General features: G+C 44.5%; 1 protein-coding gene across 4 annotated transcripts in view; it reads left to right on the top strand.

The window, feature by feature from the left end:
- DCC (DCC netrin 1 receptor) overlaps window positions 1-27,753 on the top strand; it is a 921,347-nt gene that overhangs the window by 873,803 nt on the left and 19,791 nt on the right. For all 4 annotated transcript variants that reach the window (XM_053408811.1, XM_053408815.1, XM_053408813.1 and 1 more), the window contains 3 exons: window positions 5,704-5,930; window positions 9,185-9,301; window positions 16,773-16,928. In XM_053408811.1, the coding sequence (XP_053264786.1) occupies window positions 5,704-5,930; window positions 9,185-9,301; window positions 16,773-16,928 (500 nt within the window). The remainder of the gene's footprint in view (window positions 1-5,703; window positions 5,931-9,184; window positions 9,302-16,772; window positions 16,929-27,753) is intronic.

Genomic DNA, 27,753 nt, shown 5'->3' on the forward strand with positions numbered 1-27,753 from the left:
GTGCTGGGTTGAATTCTACTCCAGCAGATGTCTCACTCACTAACTAATCCAAGTTAAACAGCAGCAGCAGTATAGGGGGAAAGTTATGCCAATAAGGAAGTAGCAAGGCTACACAATGGCACTGATCACAACCAGGGTGGAAGAAGAATATTTACTCAGTCTAAGTAGTTTACTGCCTTACTGGAATCTCTGGTTTCTACTTGAAAACTGAAATTTTAGAACAGTCAAGGCAGCACCACATAAAATGTGTTTGGCACAGTTCAAGGTGCAGTTCTATTCATTTAGAAGATTCTTGAAAGCCTTTAGCTATGCATACCAAACAAATGCAATCCTTCATTTGTTATGTTCATTCATTCATTCATTTTATTTCCATACCGCTTTATAGTTTTCGGGGGGGGGGATCTCAAAAGTGCTTTATAGCCTACATTAAAACATCAGATAAAACATTGCCCCCCCCCCAAAAGGATTATGGATGGTCAAATATGCATTCAAAGAAACATAATTAACAAACGAAAAGTTATCTTAAAGGTTTCAAAATAAGACATTCCAGAGGAAAGTCATGTATAGAATACACATAAGCTGCCATTGTGCGAATCTCCAAGGTGGATGCAGCCGACATGGTCCGTTCCAAATGTTATTTAGCTACAACTCCCATCAGCCCTAGCCAGCATGACCAAATGAAGGAATGGGTTTCCCAAACCCAAAACCGACTGTGCAGGCAGTTTGAAACGGGCACCAAAATCCCTATTTTTCCTTAGCTAAAATCCATTAACTTGAGCTCTGAGTCAATGTATAAACAAAAACCCGGCTGTATAAACAAGTGCTCAGAGCCCTCTCCTTTATCAGTTCGTGACGGCAAGGATGACCTTGGCTGTTTCAGTGGAATAGGGATGACATGTCTAGGTCTTATCTAGACTGTGGACACACCACACAGATGCCTTTCTGCTGTTCCAGAGAGCAGAAATAAAGAACTCTTTCTCTGAACCAACCCTCAGTGTCATTTGACTTCCTTCCTCCTGTCCAGGAGCAACACAGACCCAGTCGGTGAACTCCAATAAGGCTACACAAGAACATTTGAAGGCCACTACTTTTGCTACCCCTGTTCAAAAGTCATCTAAGAGCCACTCTACACAGGAAGTCTTCCAGGGACTATACCACTTGGCACGCAAGACAAGAAATCAGATGTTTGCATTTCTTTCTTTTTTATGGATAAGCATTCAAATACAGAAAACAAGCAGTCCTGAGAAAAGGGTAGACTAGAACCCTTGTCCCTTACAGGCTAGTATTTAATAAGCATTGAAAAGAGGGCAGTGAGGGCATCTGCTTGCTCTCAATAGATTCCCAAGTGTAAGCAATGCCACACTAAATTAAACTGCCATGTCCCCTTCATTTAGTCTGGGTTCTTAAAAAATAAAATAAAACAAAAAGCTACCATATGCATTGTTGTATCGCAGAATAAAGGCATTGCAAACTGGTCCAGATTCAGCAGAACAGCTGAGGCTGCCTTATATTGAATTAGTCCATTGATTCCATCGCTGGTAAAAAAATTCATCCAAAATTCTCGGGGCGGTTCGCAGTATAAAAATGCAAAATAAAGCCATAAGGTATATAATATAAACATTAACAAAAACAAAACAAGCCAATAGCCCCTCCCCCCACAAAAAACCATTCTTCTCACCATGCTGCCTGACATAAATAAATGGATTTGGCTCACTGACTCACTCAGAACAGAGCCAGGTTGCCCTACATTTATATTGCAACAGGCTGTCAAAATTCATTATAGAAAGTTTGCAGGGAGGTATTGCTTCCTGAGAAGTCCTGGAGCTTGACAATAATTGAGAACAAAACTCAAACCTGATGTTTATACAAGGAGAACATACATTTGGATGACTCATTCATTTTCATTTCTTTGTTATTGATGTCCTTTCATTCTATAGTCTTGTCTCAGATTTCTGTCACTGCTTATTATCAGTGAGACTGGTGGTAATGTGCAGAAATAAACAATGTACTGAATGCTAAATTTTCTCCCTTTAAAGTCTTTAGGCAGCAGTAGTGTCGCTGATGCAAGACCGAAGATCTGTCTGGAATGACACACTCATTATTTATAACCTCTTACTTACAGTTTCTGGGAACATTGCTGAAGTTTCTGTGGCATAGCACAAATTAGGTTGAATGAATGGTCATTTGAAAAACCAATCAAATCCCCCCACATAACAAAAGTTGACTTGACGTTTCAAATAGAGCTTGCACTGTACGTTTGTGGCATGGATGAGGAACCTCCAATTGTTGCTGGGCTACAGTTCCCATGATCCCTGCCCCCATTGGCCATGATGGCTGTGGCTGATGGGAACTCGAGTCCAACAATGTCTAGAGGGGAACAGATTCCCCACCCCTGACCTATAGAACTAGAGTCATAGATAAACATAGACAAGACAATCCACATACAGCTTCCATTTGCTGAACATGGTAATACTAGATGAATGACATGGTTTAGCTTTGCATGTAAAGGTAAAGGGACCCCTGACCATTAGGTCCAGTCGTGACCGACTCTGGGGTTGTGGCGCTCATCTCTCTTTATTGGCTGAGGGAGCCGGCGTACAGCTTCTGGGTCATGTGGCCAACATGACTAAGCTGCTTCTGGCGAATCAGAGCAGCGCACGGAAACGCTGTTTACCTTCCCTCCAGAGCAGTACCTATTTATCTACTTGCACTTTGACATGCTTTCGAACTGCTAGATTGGCAGGAGCAGGGACCGAGCAACAGGAGCTCGCCCCATCGCAGGGATTCGAACCGCCGACCTTCTGATCAGCAAGTCCTAGGCTCTGTGGTTTAACCCACAGTGCCACCCGCGTCCCCTTGGCTTTGCATGTAACGCCTTTTAGAAGAAATGAATTCCATATTCTATGTAAACAGCATCCTCAATAATATGTTATGTGGGTAAACTGCTTAAGAGCACTTGGTTTTTCTTATATGAAAAGTGAAATACTTTTTAAAAAAAAATTGTGAAGAGTGGTCAGTTGCACAGACATCCTAAATCATACAGCAAGAGAACATATTGTGATTAATATTCATAAAGTGGTAAATGGGATCTGACACAGAATGCTTCCTTGGATTAAAAAAAACACACATTTTAATGTATGTCAAAAATAAATGCAACATATGCTGCATAACAGAGGGGGAAGTGTAGATATACAAGCCAGCTCTACTAATTAAAGGGTTGATGCTACTAATGGGTGATTGTTGCATCATAAAGAACGCATTTCTAAAAGGGGAACTTCACACTATTCCCTCTGTTTCTGGAGGGAGCTGTTTTAACGGTTGCGTATCATCTGGTTAACAAATGACTTACTCTGTCAAGCTGCAGGCCCGCATCCCTTCAAGCCACGATTGACATTTCCTCTCATTGGACTCCTTCCATGCATCTTCCCAACATATGCTGTCAGCGTGGGGCCTGATGTCTAGCTGGAAGGGCTTGGCAGGTAGCCTCAGCTGGAGCTAAAACTGGTGTCACTTTATGTAACAGAAGAAAGCATATGATATGGGAGTACACAAGAAGAACCCTGCTGGGTCAGACTGGAGACCTATCTTCTCCAGGGTCCTGTTTCACAAACTGGCCAACCAGATGCAGCAGCCATCCATTGCTATTGCTTCCCAGTATACATAGAGTCCGATCCATGTAGCCATCATGACTAGAAGTCAGTGATAGCCTTACTATCTGTAAAGTCCTCAAAAATAAATGCCTTATTTAAGTTCTTATGGGCATCTGAAGAAACTCCTTCCAGTTCTTAAATGTATTTACCTCTGCATTGCCAACCCTGTCTAAAAAGTGAATTGAGTAGTTTCTATTGACCATATACCGTATATAAACATACATGAGCTACTTTCATACTGGGGTGCAAAATCTGGTCAAGCTGAGTAAATCTCCCAATCTATGGCTATGAACTGGACCTCTTGAGTCTCCCAAATGACTCAGGAGATGCTTTTTTGGTAGAAGACATAACTATGGATGTATAGTCAGTTTAGTAAACCCTGTCTACTTAATGGCTTGCCTTAACTCTTTATTACAGGGACTGAAATCCTTTGTCAGCTGGGACTCCCGTTACACTTTTAGATCAAGTAGAAACCAGGCATCTGACCCCATGCCCTTGGGAATTAAAGATGCCATCTTGGTCTCAAGAGGCATAAGAGCTTAAAAGGCAGGAGAGATAAATCACAGGAAGCTTTCACAGAAGACAGGATGATCAACAGATCAAGACATCTATCACTGTAACAGTGATGGTTGTATACTATATTGGAACATTGTCCCAATGGCATCTTCTCCATGCCATTTCTATAATACGAAGCCTGATTTGTTGCATGAACAGTTATTTTGCACATTCCACGGTTTAATTTCTCTTTAAGAAAGGTCCAGCTCACCATTAAGTTGTTGCAGTAAGTCACCAGTTGACTATGGGCAGCCCACAATGGATGCTAGTTTGACAACAGCCTGCAGAGGTGCTAAAAACTATGGCAAGCTGTCTCCCTAGCTGGTTTGGGGGTGGCCCCTGGCTCTAGAGCAGGTCAAATAAATTAGGGTTGCCATATTTCAAAAAGTGAAAATCTGGACACAAAATTTGCCAAAAAATCAACCCTTCTGATATGGGTTGCTGTACACCCGGGTTTCCCCAGAGATTTTTACCTATTCCTAAAATTCCGCTCAGACGTTATTTCCCACAGACGAATCCCAGATATGGCAATGGCAGCTGGAAGGGCCCACACAAATGTGCATGTGTACAACAGTAGAGGCCTGGGCTGGAAAGCTTAAAGGCTGCCACTGCTACATGGGAGCTGAGTTGAAACAAAGGAAATACAAATTGGCCCCGCCCCGTAGCTTGACCAATCATGGCTAGGAACGGCTAGGAACTAGGTGGAGTCATAGATTTTAAAAGTGGAAACTCAACCACGCTGGCCAGATTTGAATATGCTAAGAAAAAATGTTAGTGAATTTCACCTTTGCAACCCCCACCCCAGAATTTTTAACAAAATATTCCTCCCATTTCACTGCCAATAATAAAATAATAATAATAATAATAATAATAATAATAATAATAATAATAATAATAATAATAATTTATTATTTATACCCCGCCCATCTGGCTGGGTTTCTCCAGCCACTCTAGACGGCTTTCAACAGAATATTAAAATACAATAACCTATTAAACATTAAAAGTGTCCCTAAACAGGGCTGCCTTCAGATGTCTTCTAAAAATCTGGTAGTTGTTTTTCTCTTTGACATCTGGTGGGAGGGCGTTCCAGAGGGTGGGTGCCACCACCAGGAAGGCTCTCTTCCTGGTTCCCTGTAACTTGGCTTCTTGCAGCGAGGGAACTGCCAGAAGGCTCTCGGCGCTGGACCTCAGGGTCCTGGCAGAACGATGGGAGTGGAGATGCTCCTTCAGGTATACTGGACCGAGAACGTTTAGGGCTTTAAAGGTCAGCACCAACACTTTGAATTGTGCTCAGAAACATACTGTGAGCCAGTGTAGGTCTTTCAAGACCAGTGTTATATGGTTATATGGTCTCATCACAACTAGTGATGAGAATTTTGGGAGCCTGAAGATTGAAGCCCTGATGATGCAAATAGTATTATCTACTGGATGGAAAGTTACACAGCATTGAAGTACTTCAGGTGTTTTGACTTTCCACTCCTTTTCTCTTCCCCAACAGAAAACGTGCCACTCACAGTGCTGGCAAGAGGAAGGGCAGCCAGAAAGACCTGCGGCCCCCAGATCTCTGGATACACCATGAAGAGATGGAGATGAAGAATATCGAAAAGCCAGCGGGTTCCGATCCAGCAGGAAGAGATTCCCCAATGCAGAGCTGCCAGGACATCACCCCAGGCAGCCACAGCCAATCTGAAACTCAGATGGGCAGCAAGAGTGCCTCACAGTCTGGTAATAATGCTACCCGTACGAAGGGCCAGTCAGCACATGCATAGAGATTGTTGACACTCCATTACTAAACCCTCTATGACTCACAGATGAATGTGTGAATGGCCACCAGTGACAAATATTGAATTTGAGGCAAATATCAAAGCTTTTCCTCTGTTGTGAATTTCTGTTTGGTTTGGTTTAATGCATGAAAGTGATAACCTGATCCTGCAGTTATTCATATGATAAGTAAGGGTGTCTTGGAGGAAAGGTGGAATGTAAAAAGCAAAAATAAATAAAACCCTGCAGTGAATTCTGGCCCTTTGGCCCATGTCTCCTCCCTCCCCAAAAAGGTGTTGAGCTTAAGAGAAGTTTAAGGTTTTTTGCTGTTGACTTTTCTTTCTTGATTTGTTTTGTATTGCTGCTTTTGTGTATTCTGAGACTCCTTGGAAGTAAGGCTATACAGTGGACACTCAGGTTGCGAACATGATCCGTGTGGGATGCACGTTCGCAACCCGTGTCTGCGCATGCGCGGGTTGAGATTCAGTGCTTCCGCACATGCGCAAAGTGCAATTTAGCACTTCTGCGCATGCGCGACTGCCGAAACTTGGAAGTAACCCATTCCAGTATTTCAGGGTTTCGGCAGTCCGCAACCCGAAAAAACGCAACCTGAAGCAGCTGTAACCCGAGGTATGGCTGCACATGTTACAGTTGTTTATAAATATATTGCATTGATCTGCTGCCCTTTCCCGCAAGGAGTTCAGGGTACAGTGAGTTACAGACGCTTCAGGTTACAGACTCCACTAACCCAAAAATAATACCTCAGGATGAGAACAGAAATCACATGGTGGTGGCGGTATGGTGGCAGCAGGAGGCCCCATTAGCTAAAGTAGTGTCTCAGGTTAAGAACAGTTTCAGGTTAAGAATGGACCTCCGGAAGGAATTAAGTTCTTAACCAGAGGTACCACTATTTTATTCTGACAACCACTCCATAAGGTAGGTTAGGCTGAAACACAAGGTCAAGCTCTTGGTGACCCAGTGAGCTTCATGGCTGAGTGGGTTTTTGAACCCTTGTCTGACGGTGACTTGAGGAAGTCAGTTGGTAGTTCACCACACCTCAACCAGTGTAATGTATCAACAGAGTAAGCACAGCCCCAGCAGAGTCTTCAGAGATTTTCTGCTCCTAGACAGCTTCTTCCAGATTAAGGGGAAAGCTCTCCTACACAGATCAAAGCAACAAAGTTTTTATTGTCTGCAGATACAAGACAAAGCTGTTCTTTGGATCCTTGAAGTAAAGATACATATGTACAGAGAGATCCACTAACACTATCCCCATTCTAGCTAACACTCCTGTGTAAAACCCACAGCCTCTTCCCCTGACTCTCACAAACTCAGAGTCAGACCCCAACAGCAAACAGTATGGCAACAGGACTTGACAAGACATAGTGAAAGCAGTGCCCTAGAGACTGTTATAACCTGTCTCTACACATAGCCATATTTCCTGAACCAATGGGAGGGCGAGCAGCTCAGCAAGTCATACACTTGACCTCACTGGTGTTGCTATGGCAACCCTGCGCACCTGGCACCCTTATCTCAGAACATGCAGACATGGGGGATGTGCTCCTCAAGACATGAGCCCAAGCACTGGGTGATTTAACCCATTGTTCATATTACACCAACATGGTTGCCCTAGTCCAACTGGTCTACCTAATCCTGGTCCAGGCACCTGGTACGGTCACCAGCGCAGACCTATGTTTATGTACATGTTTTGCATTATTTGCAAGGAGCTCATGGTTGATTGGCACAACATTGCCCAATGAGCTTCAGTGGGGCTGAGTGGGGATTCGAACCCTGGCTCACCACTCATCACTCCAACCATTATACCACACTGCCTCCTTCATTAATATGAAGCAGAAAATGTAGGCAAAGTCCATGACTGGTTATGCCAATACAGTTTTTGCAAAATGCAGCCAGAGGAATTTCCTGCTTGAGGCTGTGTGCTCTTTATTCATTTTGGTCCTTAGCTGGAAACTGCTAATTATATCCATGGCCCAATTTAATTGGTGATGTCGGTTGGGGGCAAAAATTGCTTATCAATGCATCAGTGTTTTGCTTAGCCAGCTCCACATTTAAATTGGGCCCCCAGCCCATTTGGAAGCCAGGATAGCACCTGCTGGGGCCACAGATCCCTGGCACAATTAAGGGCCCAGTTTAAACATGAAGCCCACTGCATGGAATTCATAATGATAAAGCAATTTTAGCCCAATCAGCATCACATTTAAATCTGGACTCGGACATTCCAAATATATCATTATTTCCACAAAGCATGAGCAAAAAGCAGAGCTGAAGTCAACATGGAGAAAAATTATATTTACATAGTTCAAAGGTCATTCGAAGCTTAATGAAGCGCTAACGAGCTTCAACTGATTTCATTTAGCAAACCTTCCACTGGCAATACTACTAATTGATACTTTAGGATCTAGTTGGGTTATTTATGTCAGTATCTAATATAGCAAATGATGCATATGGCAAAAAAGATATCTGCCCAGCTTCCTTTACCTAACCGCATTTAGAACTAAAACATTATCTCATTGCATTCATCATTAGCCTGCCAAATCTTCAAGAGCTTAATTTGGGGTAATATTAAACCACTTTTTATGCTCGTAACTCAGCTAAAACATTTAAATCTGGTGCCATTAAATAGAGAGCGAGACTTATTTTTGTTCCCAAATACACTGCATAGACTCTCATCTCTATAGCAAATGGCCCTGAGTAAATGGGTGATTATACGCCGCCTTTTAAACACCACGGCCAATCACACAGAAGGCAGAATGCTGATTTGAGCAAATAATTAGCGTGTGGGAGTTTGGCCATCCCTGCAATGGAGTTTTTCCGTGAACTTGAAGGGAGGTCGGCAACAAACAACATTTTAGGATGACAGTCAGGGTCTCTTTCTCTCTTTTTTGGCAGTGTGCTTTTCACTGCAGCTACAAAAAGGCATGACTGAAGCTGTGATGAAATTTCATAGAAATGAACTAACATTAAAAGTCAATTGCAAAAGAAGGGGGAAGCAATTCTTTCTGTTTCAAAGTGGTCTTTCAAATATTCTGTGGTCCTAGGAGGAGGCGATGCTTACCAAGTGGCCAGCATTTTCCATCTAGGAAGATATGGGGGAACTTCTATCTTGCACAGAGCCCTCTTGGGGTGGGATGAGGGTACCTACTCAGCTTGATGTATGGAACCCTTGTTCATTTAACGTTTATATTTCAATCTCCCAGCTCCGGACACAGAAGAAGTGGGGAGCAGCATGTCCACGTTGGAACGGTCACTCGCGGCCCGCAGAGCAACACGCACCAAGCTCATGATTCCAATGGACTCACAGCCCAGCAATCCTTGTAAGTTGTGTGTCTGCAGCCGGGGTGGGGAGCTTGTGACCCTCCAGATGTTATCGGACTTCACCTCCCCTCAGTCCTGGCCAGCATGACCAATGTCAGGGATGATTTAGCAAAGCTACAGGTTCCTTGGCCTAAAGAATAAAGCCCACCCTAATTCTGAAACAGAAGTGCTGTTGCCTTTTGTCAAATGAAAATAAAACAATATCTCAATTGGTAAAATTTTTGAGAGTGTTTTCTCCCACGTGGTCCTGTCCACCAGCTCAGGACATCACTGTAGGGCCTGTTCCATGCCCCACTGGTGCATAGCTGTCAACCTTCCCTTTTTGTGTGGGAAAGTCCCTTATTCCAGAGCCGTTTCCCGCTGCTTCCCGCTGCTATCCCGGATTGTTAGATATCCTGTAGACTGTCCCTGGGACAGGTGAGGCTGCTGATCCCTTATTTTCAAATCTGAAAGTTGACAGCTATGCACTGGTGGGCATGAAGGATGGTGTCTTTTCAAACCAGGGATGCCAATAGGATTTCCTGGATCCGGTAAGCTGTACAGTGGTACCTTGCCTCCTGAACGGCTTGGCTCCCATAAGAGGCAAAGCTAGCTGCTCCGGCACTCAGAGTGGTGCACATGCTGTGCACCCACGGGTGCAGCTAGCCACCCACGGCAAGTGGCGAGCGTCCCAGGGGGGTGGCACGACAATGTCACCCCCCTCAGGGATGACACCTGGGGTGGACAGCACCCATGGCACCCCCTTTCTCTGTCAGTGGTTCCAAAACAAATTGGCTCCTGAACACTGCAATCCCAGAAGTAAGTGTTCTGGTTTGCGAACATTTTTTGGAAGCCAAACGTCTGGTACGGCTTCCGCAGCTTCCGATTGTGTGCAGGAAGCTCCTGCAGCCAATCGGAAGCCGCGCCTTGGTTTTCGAACGGTTTCGGGAGTCGAACAGACTCCTGGAATGGATTAAGTTCGAGAACCAAGGTACCACTGCATATGAATTGCAGGGGCTAGCATCCTTCCACCTCATCAATCTATTGTCAAGAACTGCTTGAGTACTAAGAGTACTGCATGCCCAAAATGTGCCCTTAGAAATTGGGAGAGGAATTCATTGTCATTCCATCAGTGTAAGCATTTTGGCTTGCCAGACAGAATTCCCCCCTCTTGTCCCCCTGCATGCTGCTCTGGGGGTTCTCCAGAGTGAATTTGGGGGAAGTGGGGGGGTGTATAGGGGCAGGAGTGCTGGGAAAGCCTTATTGCACTACAGGAGCTATTCTGCTAGTTTCTGCTGAACCTGGATTAGCTGAATCTGGTCCTGAGTTTCTAGTGTTGCAGTTGGAATCAATTACCAGTTGAATTAAGCAAGCAACTAAAGTCAGTGCTATTTTTCTAGAAAAGCAGGTGCTGGAGCTCACCATGAACTATAGTTGTCAACGTTCCCCTTTTTTTAAGGGAAATTCTCTTATTCCGAATAGGATTCCTCACAAGAAAAGGGAAAAGTTGACAGCTTTGCCATGATCTTCTCCCTTGTTATCTTAGAATGACAATGGCACCCCCCTGTGAGGTGCTGGAGCTGAGCTCTGGATTTAAAAAAACAAACCCTGCTTAAAGACATGATCTTTAGATGCCTGCCAATTAAGCTTTTCTTTAACAGGGCTTTTCCTGTAGTGTGACCCAGTCATTTATGAAATTTTAATTGCATGTTTGTAGAATTTTCTTTAAATTGTTTTTAGAACACTTGTTTGCATTTTATCTCATTTTTATCTTGTGTGCTGTCTTGAGTTTATAAACTTGAAAGCTTCCAAATTTGCAGAAAGGGGGGAAAAAACCTGAGGGACCTCATTGTTGAACTAGAGAAGAGGGCGCTCAGATGCCAAGCAGGTTCATATGGGTGTAAGCAACCCTTCAGATGGCCCAGTCACTGACCATTTAGGGTAGGAGTAGTTAGATGCATTGTTGTTGTTTAGTCGTTTAGTCTTCGTGACCCCATGGACCAGAGCACGCCAGGCACTTCTGTCTTCCACTGCCTCCCACAGTTTGGTCAAACTCATGCTGCTAGCTTCGAGAACACTGTCCAACCATCTCATCCTCTGTCGTCCCCTTCTCCTTGTGCCCTCCACCTTTCCCAACATCAGGGTCTTTTCCAGGGAGTCTTCTCTTTTCATGAGGTGGCCAAAGTATTGGAGCCTCAGCTTCACGATCTGTCCTTCCAGTAAGCACTCAGGGCTGATTTCCTTCAGAATGGATCGGTTTGATATTTTTGCAGTCCATGGGACTCTCAAGAGTCTCCTCCAGCACCATAATTCAAAAGCATCAATTCTTCGGCGATCAGCCTTCTTTATGGTCCAGCTCTCATTTCCATACATCACTACTGGGGAAACCATAGCTTTAACTATACGGACCTTTGTTGGCAAGGGGATGTCTCTGCTTTTTAAGATGCTGTCTAGGTTTGTCATTGCTTTTCTCCCAAGAAGAGATGATAGATGATTGATTGATAGATAGATAGATTAGATAGATAGATAGATTAGATAGATAGATGATAGATAGATAGATAGATAGATAGATAGATAGATAGATAGATGATAGATAGATAGATAGATAGATAGATAGATAGATAGATGATAGATAAAAAGGTAAAGGTAAAGATACCCCTGCCCGTACGGGCCAGTCTTGACAGACTCTAGGGTTGTGCGCTCATCTCACTCTAGAGGCCAGGAGCCAGCGCTGTCCGCAGACACTTCCGGGTCACGTGGCCAGCGTGATGAAGCTGCTCCAGCGAACCGGCGCCAGAGCAGCACACGGAAACGCCGTTTACCTTCCCGCTATAAAGCGGTACCTATTTATCTACTTGCACTTAAGGGTGCTTTCGAACTGCTAGGTGGGCAGGAGCTGGGACCGAACGACAGGAGCTCACCCCACCGCGGGGATTCGAACCGCCGACCATGCGATCGGCAAGTCCTAGACGCTGAGGTTTTACCCACAGTGCCACCCGCGTCCCAGATGATAGATAGATACAGATAATTTATTACGGTTGGAGACCAGCTTATAAAACACACTTGGGGGTACAATTCCAGAAAGAAAACGAACAGTTAAAACAATGTACAGGAATAAATTTAAAATTTATAAATGTGATAAGCATATAGACACTTAAAACTTTAAGATAGGCTACCGCATAGATATGACCCAGAGTCACCCATGGAACTGAGTTTGGGGATTTTCTTCATGAACTAATTTGAGGTGGGGGCAGTTAATGCAGTGCCCTGCAGGTGCTGTTGGACAGCAACTCCCATCATTCCTAACCATTGGCTATGCTGACTGAGACGGATGGGAGCTGTGGTCCAGCAACATCTGCAAGGCACACATTGGCTACGTCTGATTTTAGATTCAAAGGTCAATGTTGTTGTTTAGTCGTTTAGTCGTGTCCGACTCTTCATGACCCCATGGTCCAGAGCACGCCAGGCCCTCCTGTCTTCCACTGCCTCCCGCAGTGGAAACTCATGCTGGTAGCTTCGAGAACACTGTCCAGCCATCTCGTCCTCTGTCGTCCCCTTCTCCTTGTGCCCTCCATCTTTCCCAAAATCAGGGTCTTTTCCAGGGAGTCTTCTCTTCTCATGAGGTGGCCAAAGTATTGGAGCCTCAGCTTCATGATCTGTCCTTCCAGTGAGCACTCAGGGCTGATTTCCTACAGAATGGATAGGTGGATCTTCTTGCAGTCCATGGAACTCTCAAGAGTCTCCTCCAGCATCAAAGGTCAATATCAACACCTTAAAATGAGCCAAGGAACAGATAGGCATGGTGCCAATGCAGCTGCCACAGCATGGATGCAACATGATCCAGCTGGCATTTCCAGACCCGCCCAGGTCAGTGTGAAATCACCAAGCATTTATAGTGGCATTCCAGGTGCTCAGTAACCCCACCCCTGGGGATTTTCATTTTATTTTTACTTTTTGGCATTCCCAGGCTACAAACAAAAATGGGAGGCTGGTCAAGTGCCTGGAGAGTTCACCTGTATGTAGCTGAAGGGGAATAGTCCCTGTCCTGGAAGGTCAAAAGTTATGCAAGCCTAATGTAAACAAATTGCTGGGTAAGGAAGAAAGACGGGGAGTAACCTGCAACAACAATAATTTGGAATACATGGCAGCACCAGATCATTTTAATCAGGGAGTAATTACTAGAAGCTAATAAGGATGTAATTGGTTTCTGAGCTGCAAGCAGACGCTGTTCAACAAACTGCAAAGAATGAGTTTATAGAATTCTGGACTGGACTCCTTCAGAGAACAGGTCGAGAATCATGTTTTTCAATGAAAGCCCATAAAAAAGGCAATGCCCTGCACATTGCATTTTTTTAAAGTATTAAATTCTGGTTGTTGTAAGATGAAAATAAGGGGCCTGCTCTATCAAGCCAAAATTATTTGGATAATCCTCTAAGGTAAAGGTAAAGGGACCCCTGACCATTAGGTCCAGTCGTGACCGACTCTGGGGTTGCGGCGCTCATCTCATTTTATTGGCCAAGGGAGCCGGCGTACAGCTTCCGGGTCATGTGGCCAGCATGACTAAGCCACTTCTGGCAAACCAGAGCAGTACACGGAAACGCCGTTTACCTTCCCGCCGAAGTGGTACCTATTTATCTACCTGCACTTTGATGTGCTTTCAAACTGCTAGGTTGGCAGGAGCAGGGACCGAGCAATGGGAGCCCACCCTGTCACGGGGATTTGAACCGCCAGCCTTCTGATCAGCAAGTCCTAGGCTCTGTGGTTTAACCCATAGTGCCACCCGCGTCCCATATAATCCTCTAAGGCAACCCTAAAAAAAGTGCAATGTAGTAATCTAATCTTGGTATTATCAAGGTATTGATAGCTGTGGCCAGACCTAACTTGTCTAGGATAGACTGAAGTTGGCAGAACAGTCAAAGTTGGTTGAAGATGCTTCAAGCCACAAATACCATCTGAACATCTGTCTACAATGTGGGCTCTAAAAGGGCCCCGCCGACTCCCCAAAAAGTTGTGGACCTAATATTTTAGGCTTTAACAAATTGGCAGACAACACTGCAGACTGGATAAAGGTAGGACAAACTGGTTCCCCATTTTCATAAAAAGCTAGTGCATCAAAGATGTTCCTACCTTGGTGTGTTATTTGAACACATGCAGTGATTTATTGTTATTGTTTGCATTGTATTCAAGCTGGTGCATTCAAAAAATGTGACTTTCTACCATGACCTACAGTCCAAAGTAGTACAGTTCAGAATTATGCCATATCAGTGTGCCAGCTGCATCTGAAAAAATGGGTTGGTGTTAGTCTGAGTCAAGTAGTAGAAGACAGCATTGTCTTTTTGTTAGAACAGCTTTTGCCACTTCTTCCTGATTTGAATTTGGAAAATGCTAACAGCACCCCTTCTCTCTCACACACCTTCTATATCATGTACATCAAGCCATTGTTGTAAAATGTTCTTTCAGAAAACAACAATTTGTAGGTGTAATCTGTTTATCTGTGCTATAATTGCTTTGTAAAAGCCATGCCTTTTATAATTGCACAAAATGAAATTGAATCTTCACTCACTTGTGCCAGCATAAATCAGTTGGGCTACCACTGAGCTTGTTGTGATAGAGGATTCTGGCATGACATGGATGCAAACTTATTTATCCATTTGTCAGGTGGAAGGCTGGGAAGAAGGAGGGGGCAGGAGAGAGACAGCTGCCACTTTTTTCTAATGATGGTCTTGTTCTCTCTCCCCCCCCCCTCCCCTCACCCCACCCCTGCCCACCCGTCCTCAACTCACAAATAGTGTTTAATCTTCTTGTTTAATCCTCAACAGCATTTATGTTCCACCGTTTCAAAGGCCGCAAATGTGAAAATTCTTTATCTGCTTTGCTTTTGTGCCACTGCCTCTCAAAAAGAGGTTACCTATCGGATAGCTATGGGTAATTTGTGTTTGAATCCAGCAGCAGGGAGAAACTTCAAGTCTTCATTTTCCTTTGAAAGCACAGGTGGCAAGGAGGACAGAGAAAGCCGAACAGCCAGTAATTTATTCACAAGCTAGTGGTTGGTAGCTGGCCTGCAGTTTTCTACTCCCAGTACGAAAAGTGCACATTCACTGTTGCAAAGGAGCATCTCAAACATATTTATGGGGTTGTGGGGAAAGCAATGAAGTGATCGCACAATTAAATCCATGGAGATTATAAATAATATGCTTCACATTCACAATACTTACTTTATTATAACAGCAATCTAATCAGAACAGAATAAGATCAGGTCATGATATAAATTGAATGCCGGATAAAAATTCTTGCCAGTGAAGTGCAGTAGCAGGCTAACATCCTATCAATGTCAGGCTGCTATGAACCTGGGGCCAGAATGTCAACCATATCAGCTCCAGCTCTTCTTACCCAACAGTTTTACCATTGGGTAAGGCCTCCTCGTTGTGGTGTTTATTTTGCCCTTACTATGTTGCTGTTATATTTTACTTAGATGCTTTTGTATCTTTTGTAAATTGATTTTTAATAAAAGTTTGGAGGTGCCTAGAGAAGGACTCATTTGAGAAATGTGGTAACTGTGTAGAAATACAAAGGAACACATTGATAACCCTCACAATCTCTGCAGTCTTGTGAGCCTATTCCGCTTGCCATCAGAGATGTATTATTGCATACTTTAATGATATTTTTGTTTTTATTATTACAGTCACCTGGGGGGGGAAAGAATTTAGAGAAACAAATTACCAGTTTGAATTGGCGCTGATCATTGTGACTGTAAAATTTAGCTATAGTAATGATTGCAGTAGATTTATGATTCTGACCTTGAGATCCTCGAGTGATGTATTCAAAATAAACTCCTTTACCCTCATGCTTATTCAAGAAACAGAATGATCAAGATGGATTCCACTCTCCCCAGCCCTTCTTCCCCATCTGCTCTCTATGGTGTGCATTAAATATGTTATTCTCTAATTTTTCAGACCACTATAGGCAAATCAGGAAAAAAAAGAAATGAACTATGATAAATTCTTTTTCTTCTTTAAAACAAAATTAATTTCACATTTTAATTCTACCTTCCTGCAGCTCGCATGGATTTGACAGCAGTGGGCATCTTCCAATTACTCACTGCCATTAAATCATGCCTCGCTCTTAATTTGGAGGTTGTGCTGAACTTTAAATAAGCGCTAATTGATCAGTTTTTATTATGAATAGCATCAACTTGATTTGTAATTTAATTCATCATGTGCCTTCTTTCCTTTGAGCAGCTGATTTTGACATGATTGAGCAGTTTTGCTTTTATTTTCTCCTAGCCAGCAATGAGGCTCCAATATCAAAATGGAGTCTGCCAAATATCATGTCTCCCACCTCTCAGAAGCATCTCCCTCGCCCAGACAGCCATGATAATAATAATCAACACCCCATTTCTTTGAATTAATTCTAGGCCCAAACATCCCCTCGTGAGTCTTCTATGGGAATCCACAGCACTAAGACTATTCTCTCCCTTTTTTTTGTTTCCAGCTGTGGTGAGTGCCATCCCAGTGCCAACGCTAGAAAGTGCTCAGTACCCAGGAATCCTGCCATCCCCCACCTGTGGATACCCACACCCTCAGTTCACACTCCGACCTGTGCCATTCCCAACGCTCTCGGTTGACCGGACATTTGGAACGGGAAGAAGTAAGTAAAGTGTTTTCTCTTTTCCCCCCTCAGCTTCAGGACACTGAAATACGTAAGACACAAAATGGATGCTACAAGTGTTATCCCACCAGTAACAATGCATTTTTAAAGCGAAATGACCCCTAGAGCCAGATAAATTGGGTTGACAGGTGGAAGTAATGGAATAATTCAATTTATTGTTTCATGAAAGCACATCTGAAAGCTTATGTAAAGGTAAAGGGACCCCTGACCATTAGGTCCAGTCATGACTCTGGGGTTGCGGCGCTCATTTCGCTTTATTGGCCGAGGGAGTCGGCATACAGCTCCCGGGTCATGTGGCCGGCATGACTAAGCCACTTCTGGCGAACCAGAGCAGCGCACGGAAACACCGTTTACCTTCCCGCTGCAGCGGTACCTATTTATCTACTTGCACTTTGACGTGCTTTTGAACTGCTAGGTTGGCAGGAGCAGGGACTGAGCAATGGGAACTCACCCCGTTGTGGGGATTCGAACCACCGACCTTCTGATCAGCAAGTCCTAGGCTCTGTGGTTTAGACCACAGCGCCACCCACATCCCGAGCACCACCATCTAAAAGCTTATTTCCCCCCATTTACGCTTGGACCTAGAGGTCCTGTTGGTGTGTTCGCACCACAACAACCTCATTGCTGACTCGCCCCCTACCCTCCTGGTACACCAAAGCAATGATGCTGATGGGAAGTTAGGGAAGCAGTGTCACCTTGCCAACCACTGCTGCTGACCCCTATAGATGTCATGTTTTCATTCTGTCCTGACCTGCATTTGCCACCTTTCCCTTTGCCTTGCTCCCCTTCTGCCTTTTTCCTTTACCTTGCTTGCACAGGAGTTTAGTCTGACACCTCAGTCATCCTCCTGCTGGCTCAAACAATGGGGGCTCGGCAGCAAAAGCTGATGGGGAGTGAGTTTTCTCAAAGCACCGAGGGTTCTCCTATTATCCTGTCTCTAGCAAAGCTTCTGCCTGCTGGGGTAGGAACCGTGCAACTGAAGTATCCTTATTCATCCCTGATTGATTGTGATCTTTACCTTGTTTTGCCTTCACAACTACCCAAGGAAGGCCACCCACCCCCTCCCATTTAGCAGACCGGGAACTAAAGCTGAAAGAGAGAGTGACTACTCTCAAGATTGCATTCTTTTTCCCATTGTTGCCGCTGGTATGCCTAGTATCCGCACTCCTCTGGCTGTCAAAGCAAGAGGCATTCATAGGCAACCAGATGAAAACATGACACTCTGTACACATTACCACTGACATGAGACACCAGCCAAGTGGTTGCTTTTCTTTGCACTATCCTCATGCCTGGTTAGCTCTACAGTAGTACCTCAGGTTAAGAACTTAATTCGTTCTGGAGGTCCATTCTTAACCTGAAACGGTTCTTAACCTGAGGTACCACTTTAGCTAATGGGGCCTCCCGCTGCCGCCACGCTGCCACCACACAATTTCTGTTCTCATCCTGAAGCAAAGTTCTTAACCAGAGGTACTATTTCTGGGTTAGTGGAGTCTGTAACCTGAAGTGTCTGTAACCTGAGGTACCACTGTACGTTTCGGAAGGGCCCACACAGAATTTGAATGTGACACCTGAACTTTCCATGGCCATCTCTTGCCGATAGCAGCAAAATGGGGAACTTCAGCTATCTCACCCAAAGGATTGTTCTGTAAATAAAGGATATAGTTACTTTAAACCAGGGATAGCAAACATAATGCCTTCCAGGTGTTGGCTGACTACAACTCCCATGACCATTTGCTGTGCTGGCAGGAGCTGGTTGCAAATGTAGGTGTCAGGACTGGTTCAGCTGCAGTTCAGCACAGAAACTCAGAGAGGAGCAGTAAGGCTGATTTTTCATTCAGAAAGGCAAAGCCCAACAGAGAACACCATGGGCAGAACTAGCCTGATGAAGCAGTTGCCAGAACTGAGGATCTGAGCCACCTCCTCAGCTGCCTCACTCTCACAATTGCTTGCTCAGCTGCCAGCTCATCTGCCCCCTTCTTCCTCTGACATGTCTTCTGTATTCCACCACCATTCGCCTTCCCACTCTGATGCTGCCTTGGGAAGTTCTTCATCTGTAACCTCCTACCGTTCCTCCTCGTCTAGCCAGTCCCTGACAGTTGGTTACCTCAACACCATACATCTCAACCACTCTTACACAGCCATGGCTTCCTCCAGCAAATCCTGGGACTAGTAGTTTGTTAAGGGTGTTGGGAATTGTAGCTCTTTGAGGGGACTAGGGTTCTCAAAGCAGTACTGAGCTGAGTGTTCCCGTGGTTTTACCCAGTGTAGGATAACTTCATGGGTTCATAAATGAGATATAGTGAGATGTCGCTTATGTGCACCAGGAGTATTTAACTTGAGCCATGAGATCCATGCTCAAATGTAGACAAGTACAAACTGTGCACTGCAGTAACTCATTTCAGAGTCACAGTCCCTACATTATTACATGACTGCACATACTATTGATTGGAGAGAGGCACCCTTCAAATTCATCATATGCAATGCCACTATGGACGGTGCAGCCATTCATCCTGCCAAATGGGCCGTGATTGAATCCCTCTTTTCTGTTCTTGAAACCCATTTCTAATGAACTAGAAAGAAGCCAATGCTAAAAAAAATCAGCTTTAGCAAAAAAAGAAGAAAAGGCGAATATTCTCCCTCAGCCATCTGCTGAAAGAGAAACTGAAGAAAATGAAGGGGAAAGGCAGACTTCAGTCATGCCTGCCTCCATTGGATGATAAACCTGTCTGCCATTTTGTCTGCTGTCAAAGCGGGTGGTAGCAATTGACCAGAATAATGAGTTTGCACTGGCTTCTTTCTTCTTTTTCCTTCTGCCAGAAAATAAAGGTGCATATCTTGTCAGAGTGATTTCAACCCATGGCGCTGTTTCTGTGTGTGTGTGTGTGTGTGTGTGTGTGTGTGTGTTTGTGTGTGTGTGTGTGACAGAGACATCTAAGCTGCATATTCTAGGCTACCGACCCTGGATTTGTTTTTCTTCCTATACCCTCCTCCAGAAATTGCTGGACTACAACTCCTATCTTCCTTGACCATTGACCATTCTGGTGGGAGCCCAACACCTTCTGGAGGGCGACAGGTCCCCCCATTAATGTCCCAACCTCAAACAATAAGTACTTTATTGCACCCTGTGTATGATAGCATTGAATTAGAGTACTGAAGCTGGTCCAGGCCCATGGAAAACTGTTCCAGGCATAATGAGCATCTTGTCCAGATCAGGGTCCATGAAATCAGTGGTATGACCTTGGTGCTAGGGCATCCACCACAGCAAGCATGGGGTGGACTACATGGTCTCAAAAGGAAATGCCTCAATGGGCCACTAGTGAATGTGTCCTTGCTACATGCAATCAGAAACACATAACAAGCTGTGATTTGGGGTAGAAATGTGCAGAAGGGGAGCAGGGTTGTCAGCTCTCTCTCCCCCAACCCGCTGAACTTCATGCAGAGCAGAGTACAGTGGTATCTTGGGTTACAAACACCTCTTGTTGCAAACACTTCGGGTTACAGACTCCGCTAACGCGGAAGTAGTACCTCAGGTTGAGAACTTTGCCCCAGGATGAGAACAGAAATTGAGCAGCAGCAGCGCAGCAGCAGCAGAAGAAGAAGGCCCCATTAGCTAAAGTGGTACCTCAGGTTAAGAACAGTTTCAGGTTAAGAACGGACCTCCGGAACGAATTAAGTTCATAACCAGAGGTACCACTGTGCCTCAATGGAGGGCGGGGAGTGTTTTGAACAGCCAGGGGGAGCCAGGCACCACCTTATCAGATTGGAACAGACCCACCCACCCACACTGACAAAACCCGCGTTTGCTATCTCACCATTCCTGCAAAGATAGTTAGTCTCACACATGAGCACACTGCACCTAATCTTTAAAGGCTTGCCTGGCAGGTGGGGTGCGAGAACTTGTTGGGATGTCTTTGTTGCTCTTGTCCAATTCTGAACTTTTTGCCCCACTCCTGAACTCCTGAAACGTGATTTCTGAGCCCTGTGTCTGGTGCTGAGCATGTACCATTACTTACCTGACTGAAGATCTGTCACTCTTTTAAGAGTGCTTGAGTGTTGTGGGATGGGAGCCAGGGCACATGTAGGCTGTATCCCAGACCCTTACAATCCACTCTTCTTATGTTAGGCCTTTTATGTAATTTGTGGTTTGTGTTTTTTTTGTAGTTTGCACAGAGGGTTGTTTGTGCCGCCGCCAAAAGCTTTATTATCGTTTCTCTATCTTCAGATAGAGCTACATCCTTTATATAGCTGAGCAATGTGACTAATGGATCTAATGGCACTTTATATCTCATTACTGTATTAATTTCATTTCATCTGCTTGTCCACGGCCGTGTCTTTTAACCACTTTGTAATATTGTAGCCATGCAGAGAGAGTTTGTGCAATGAAGAGCAAAGAGTATTTAAGGCAAAAGGCAAATTTTTAACAACTTCTAGCCAGTTTGGCTTACAGGCTTTTGTGATAATAACAGTATTTATATAGTGTCTGCTTCTGTGTGTGTGTTTTAGTGCTTAATGCACATACATTAACTCAGTAATAACTCTGTTGTAAGGGGGAAATTGGTATTATTATCCCATATGGCAGAGTGGGGGGAGTTTGAGTCTAAGAATCAGCAGCTTGCCTAGGGCCATATGCAAGGGAAATCTAGGCATGTCTACTCAAAAGTAAACCCTATTGGGTCAAATGAGACTTAATCCCCAGTAAGTGTGGAAAGGGTTGCTGCCTTAATGAACATGTGGCTGAAGTGAGATTTCTGCAAGAGACCCTTCTGGCTCACACCTCACAAGCTTAACCTAGTTCATCCAGACCAGCTTCCAGAGACGTCTTGGCAAGGATGGTGCCAGGCCAAATTACATCCCATGCAAGCTCCCCTCAGCACTGCTCCCTTTATTTGTTCAACTTCTAAACACCCTTTTCTTGCAATTGTGCAACTTTGCATTTCACAGTTGCACTGTACAGTTTGCATGTGTGGTTTATCCCTTGTCATATAAGATGAGAAATCTACACACATGGATCCAATCACAGTGACTGCCTTTTGAATGGGCACCAGTGTTGTAAGTTTCTGCTTTTTTCATTTGTTTTGTTTGTTTTAATTAATGCAAGGTTGCCTACACACATCAGTGGTTACAGCTTTCCAAGATGAACTATTTGCACTATACATTTCAAATGCTGAATGAATAGTTGACTAGGCACCTTTAACCAGTGCCCCATCCCTTGCCATGACAAAGGCCCTCCCACCTGGCCCCCCCAGGCAGTTTCCTGTCAGCTGCCCCTAAACTGGACCCTGTTTCCTAGTATATCTCGTTACTCTTTCTACTTCCTTGTTTGCATTCCATATTCTGCACCTCTCTCAAATTCTCAGATCCACCAGCATTTTCCTAGATGAGCCCATTGTAAAGATTTGCAAGTCAGGCCAGCTTCCCCTAAATCCTGATAGAACAAGCCCACTACTCTCTTCCGTAGCAGCTAGGGTGGGTGGAGGAGTCTTACTTCATCAAGCCTTCATATGGCAAATCCAGACGTTTCTGTGCGTGTGTGTCAGCGTATGACACTTGGGTTTCCTTCCAATGTCAACTTTCATTTTGACTTTTTAGCTCCTGTGGCTTTAGAAAGGCTTCCAAGAATGACAGTGCATGTCGAACGGTCCATCAGGCTGATTGCCAACCTGTGTAATGAAGCTCTTGGTATCAGCCCAAGGAGCGTTAAATATCACCAAAGGATAGCAGCTCCCAAACGGGGCAGAGGGAGTCAGTGGAGCTTAGTAAGACATCTCTGTTTATTCTTGCCTATGCACAACCATCCACCACCTTCTGTTATGAATCTAGTTCCCATGGAGCTGTCTGGTTTTAACATGGTGTAACTTTTAACAGCCTGCATGGCATGTTGGTTGGAATCCTGGACTAGGGCCACACCCACACCACATGTTTAAACCACAAGTACACCAGCCATGGCTTCTCCCAGAGAACCCTAGGAACTGCAGTTTATTAAAGGTGGCAAGAGTTGTTAGGAGACCATCTATTCTCCTCACAGAGCTACAGTTCTCAGAGTCATCAATCCCTCTTTCCAGGGCATACTGGGAACTGTGACTCTGTGAGGGAAACAGGGGCTCTCCAAACAACTCTCAGCACCTATAATGCAGAGCGACTAGGTGCATATGGGTGAAGACATCCAAAGCTTGAATAATATGACATTTGGGAAATGTTTCAGCAAATGGGGACAAAGCAGTACCAGAATGGATGCAAAGAATGGTTAGGTTCAATAGCTGCAGTCTTGGTGGAGCTCCAGTTAGGTATTTCATGGCAACCCAAGATGGGGAGACAGCTGGACAAAATATATAGTCGACCTAGGTATTTGAAGATGATTATCGTATCTCCTCTCAGTCTCCTGGGAGAGCCAGTGTGGTGTTGTGGTTAAGAGCAGTAGACTCTGGGGAACCGGGTTTGCGTCTCCGCTCCTCCACATGCAGCTGTTGGGTGACCTTGGGCTAGTCACACTTCTTTGAAGTCTCTCAGCCCCACGCACCTCACAGAGTGTTTGTTGTGGGGGAGGAAGGGAAAGGAGAATGTTAGCCACTTTGAGACTCCTTCGGGTAGTGATAAAGCAGGATATCAAATCCAAACTCCTCCTCCTCCTCCTCCTCCTTCTTCTTCTCAGACTAAACATACCCAGCTTCTTCAACCGTTCCTCATAAGGCCTGGTTTCCAGACCCTTGATTCATCATGGTCAGATAAGCTCAGGGGTTGTACGCCTTCTGTATCCCAAGATCCATGGGTTTTCTGGACTTTTTTTAGATTTACACAAAACCTTGAAAAATACGCATTTGTGTTCATTTGCTTATATTTGTCTGACACTCTGACAAACAAAAAAAGAAGACATAAATTGAAAATGCACTCTCTGTGTGTGTGCACACGCAGAACCCTTTTTTACATCCCAAGCTAATCTGTATTGCATTTCAGCCTTACAAGCTAAGCAAATTTGTATTTTGAACGAGATAATTATGAGCTCTGGCAACATCAATACCAATTGTTTATTGCTGAAGGACTGCAGTGACCAAGAGAAGCAGCAGAAGGAAATGAGCACAAACTCACTTGTTCTCTAGTCATTAGGAGAAACTGGGGGAACTTAACTATACACAGGAAAGCTTTTTGCAAATGGCACTGACCTCTGCTTTCCCTTGTAGCTTTCAGCTAGTCTCCAGTGTCTGCAGTTCATTATGACAAAATTCTCCCCGGTATTTCCCAGGAATTGGATAATCTGATTCTGGGAAAGCATCGTAATGATGCATTTCAGTCCAGCATTTCCTACTTAGTTAGTATCTCATTTGGTGCCTATAGAGAAATATATGCACACCCCAAGGCATTCTTCATTATAATGTGCCTGGAGAGCTCACCTAGCTATGCTCTTTTTTAGTTTTCTGCTGCTGGCCCTTCCGGGCCGCATCAGCTTTTGCAAGCAATGGCACTAGAGTGCAACAGTCTGCTCTCATCATGTAGATAAGCAGAGAGGCTATTACCTCCAGCAAAAAACACTGAAATCCTTGGGTCTTGGGGGCTCTTGATGAATGTTGCATGACTGACTGCTAAGCCCTAGGTGTTCCCACCGGCATAGATATTAAGAGGCTTTTGTACCTGCAGTGGATTAAACCACTGTGTTTTAGATTAAGACATGCCTTTCATTTGCAGGGCTTTGTGCAGCCCAGGCCCCTGTGATCAGAGCATGCAAGCACAGAATGAGGGATCTGGTTTGGAATTCAACATCCTGACAATCACATCTTTCTGTAACGAAGCACTAACACACACAGGTTTGGCCTCCAACAGTATAGTAATAATAATCTTTTGCCATTTATGGCCAAACTAGACCTTAGGTGGGAAATTCATGATTGCACATCACAATGTCTTTTTCTTTCATTAAAAATAGCCAAGATGGAGGTCCAGTTTGGGCTGAGAATATGGTACTGAAGGACAAAGGTTGTTATCCCTTTATTCCACTCCATTCCCAAAGCTTAAATTGCTTTCTTCAAGTTGCTGTTATCTACAGTGGGGCGTAAAGGTAAAGGGACCCCTGACCATTAGGTCCAGTCGTGGCCGACTCTGGGGTTGTGGCGCTCATCTCGCTTTATTGGCCGAGGGAGCCGGTGTACAGCTTCCAGGTCATGTGGCCAGCATGACTAAGCCACTTCTGGCGAACCAGAGCAGCACACGGAAACACCGTTTACCTTCCCACCGGAGTGGTTCCTATTTATCTACTTGCACTTTGACGTGCTTTCGAACTGCTAGGTTGGCAGGAGCAGGGACAAAGCAATGGGAGCTCACCCTGTCGCAGGGATTCGAACTACCTATCTTCTGATCAGCAAATCCTAGGCTCTGTGGTTTAACCCACAGCGCCACCCGCGTCCCCACAGCGGGGCGTAGGGAGGGGCAAATATCCATATTGCACCTGACCTCCCCCTCTATAGCCAGTAACAATTCGGGGAGGGGAGAATTCAGTTGGAGAAATAGGACATAGGGAAGTGGTTAACAAAGCTTTCCATGGTGTCATGGCCCTGGTCCAAATGGAAACTTCCTCCCATCTTCTGAGGGGAATCATGTTCCATTTATTAGAGGTAATAATGGGATGGTGGAGAAGACCCGGTTCAAACCAAGAGAAGTGCGAGATTCACAAAGGCCTTTGCTACTCCAGGGATGTTTTATGGGAACTACAACTGCCAAGCCCCATTGCCAAGATGTATATGAAACATGTGGCTTCTCTAGTATGGATCGGTGCCTCTCTGCCATCCTTCCTCATATGTGAAAGGTTCAGCCTCCCGTGATGCAGAAATGTTCAAGATACGTAAAGCCTCTGTGAAGTCTACACCTCCTCTGCCAAAATTGGGGTCTTCTCTCTAGCACAGGCATGTCCAAACTTGGGCCTCCAGCTGTTTTGGGACTACAATTCTTATCATCCCTGACTACTGCTCCTGTTAGCTAGGGATAGTGGTAGTTGTAGTCCCAAAACAGCTGGAGGCCCAAGTTTGGCCATGCCTGCTCAAGCGGATGCCTCTAGTATTACATATATCAGGGATTGGGGAACTTATGGCATTCCAGATGTTGTTGGACTCCAGCTCCCATCAGCCCCAGCCAGTATGGACCATGATCGGGGATGCTGAGAGAACATCTGGAGAGCTGCAGGTTCTCCATCCCTGATGCACATGGAGGGAGATGTTAGGAGTAGCTAGATTGATGAAAGTACAGGTTTCACAGAGAGGTCAAATACCTGACACACAACTGGAGATATATTTTCAGGTGCATGTCAAGATCTAGAGGCATAGGCCACCTTCTCAAACCCCATTGTTTTAGTGTTTCCTTCATTCATTCCGATTTTATCTTAATTTTTTTATGAAATGGGCCAAAAGCAGTTAGCCCATTTCTGACTTATTTTGTTAATACTGTGACATTTTTATGACATTCTGTTTTGTGTCTTTGTGTTGTCTGTAATAAAAGGTGTGGCATTTATTAATAGCCCTCGTAGTGGGTGTTTTTTTACCAATTTGATGTGATTACTCATTATCAGGCCCTCAACTTCCCACAGTGCTGGTACTTCAGGTGCAGGCCCTCTGCGTTTAACTTTATGCTCTTTGGGGAAATGAAACACTCGTTGATGTGAATAAACACATGGGAGCAATAATTTAACATCCTTGCCAGACTTGTAACCAAGCAACAAATGGACATGAAAATTGAGTTGAACTCTCGTTCCTCTCCAGGTGGCCCTCTGAAGTTATGGCTGCCTCATGTTGGCAGAGCAGTTTGGGCCCCATTCATTAGGATGCCCTGAGCTGTAATAATCAGCCTGTAATTACTAGCCCGCGTACAAAGTGGCTAGAGAAGAGGGAGGGAAATTATGTTGTGTACAACAACCTTTTCCTGTTGGATTATCTTTCGTTTTCACTCCTGCCTCCAACTTTTACATTATGGCTTCATTCCAGGGGTGTCTGTTGCATGCCTGTGAGAGATAGAATCAGAGAATTGTAATGTTGGAAGGGATCCCAAGGGGCATATAGTCTAATCACCTGCAATGCAGGAATCTCAACTAAAGCAACCATGACAGATGGCCATCCAACCTCTGCTTAAAAAATCTCCAAGGAAGGAGAGATCACTGCCTTCTGAGGGAGTCCATTCCACTGCCGAACAGCTCTTACTGTCAGAAAGCTCTTTCCAATGTCCAATCAGAATCTCCTTCCTTGTAACTTGAAGCCATTGGGTTGAATCCTACCCTCCAGAGCTGGAGAAAACAAGTTTGTTCCTTCTTCCATGTGACAGTCCTTTAGATATTTGAAGTTGGCTATCATATCTCCTCAAAGTCTTGTCTTTCCTACGCTAAACATACCTAACTCCCTCAAAGTTTTTGATTTGAGTTTCTACTGAAATGAGGTTGCATTTTAATGTTGTATTTTAATCTTGTTTTTAAGTTGTATTTTAATCAATTGTTTTTATAGCTGGTGTTAGCCGCTCTGAGCCCCATCTTGGCTGGGGAGGGCAGGGTATAAATAAAATTTTTATTATTATTATTATTATTATTATTATTATTAACTGTTCCTCATAAGGCTTGGTTTCCAGATGCTTGATCATCTTGGTCGCCATCCTCTGCACACATTACATGAGTCCTGAATGCTTGTGACAGCCCTGGATCGTATCAGTGTTCAGTGTATCCCAATACTCTCTCGCTGACTAGAAACAACACTCCAAGCTGTCAAGCAAGGATCTTCATGGTCCTAATTACCAGGACTCTTTTAACTGAGAAAGGGGGCACCAAACTTCTCATGCATGCATGTAC

The sequence above is a fragment of the Podarcis raffonei genome, chromosome 11 (assembly GCF_027172205.1).
Source record: "Podarcis raffonei isolate rPodRaf1 chromosome 11, rPodRaf1.pri, whole genome shotgun sequence".
NCBI classification, from domain to species: Eukaryota; Metazoa; Chordata; class Lepidosauria; order Squamata; family Lacertidae; genus Podarcis; species Podarcis raffonei.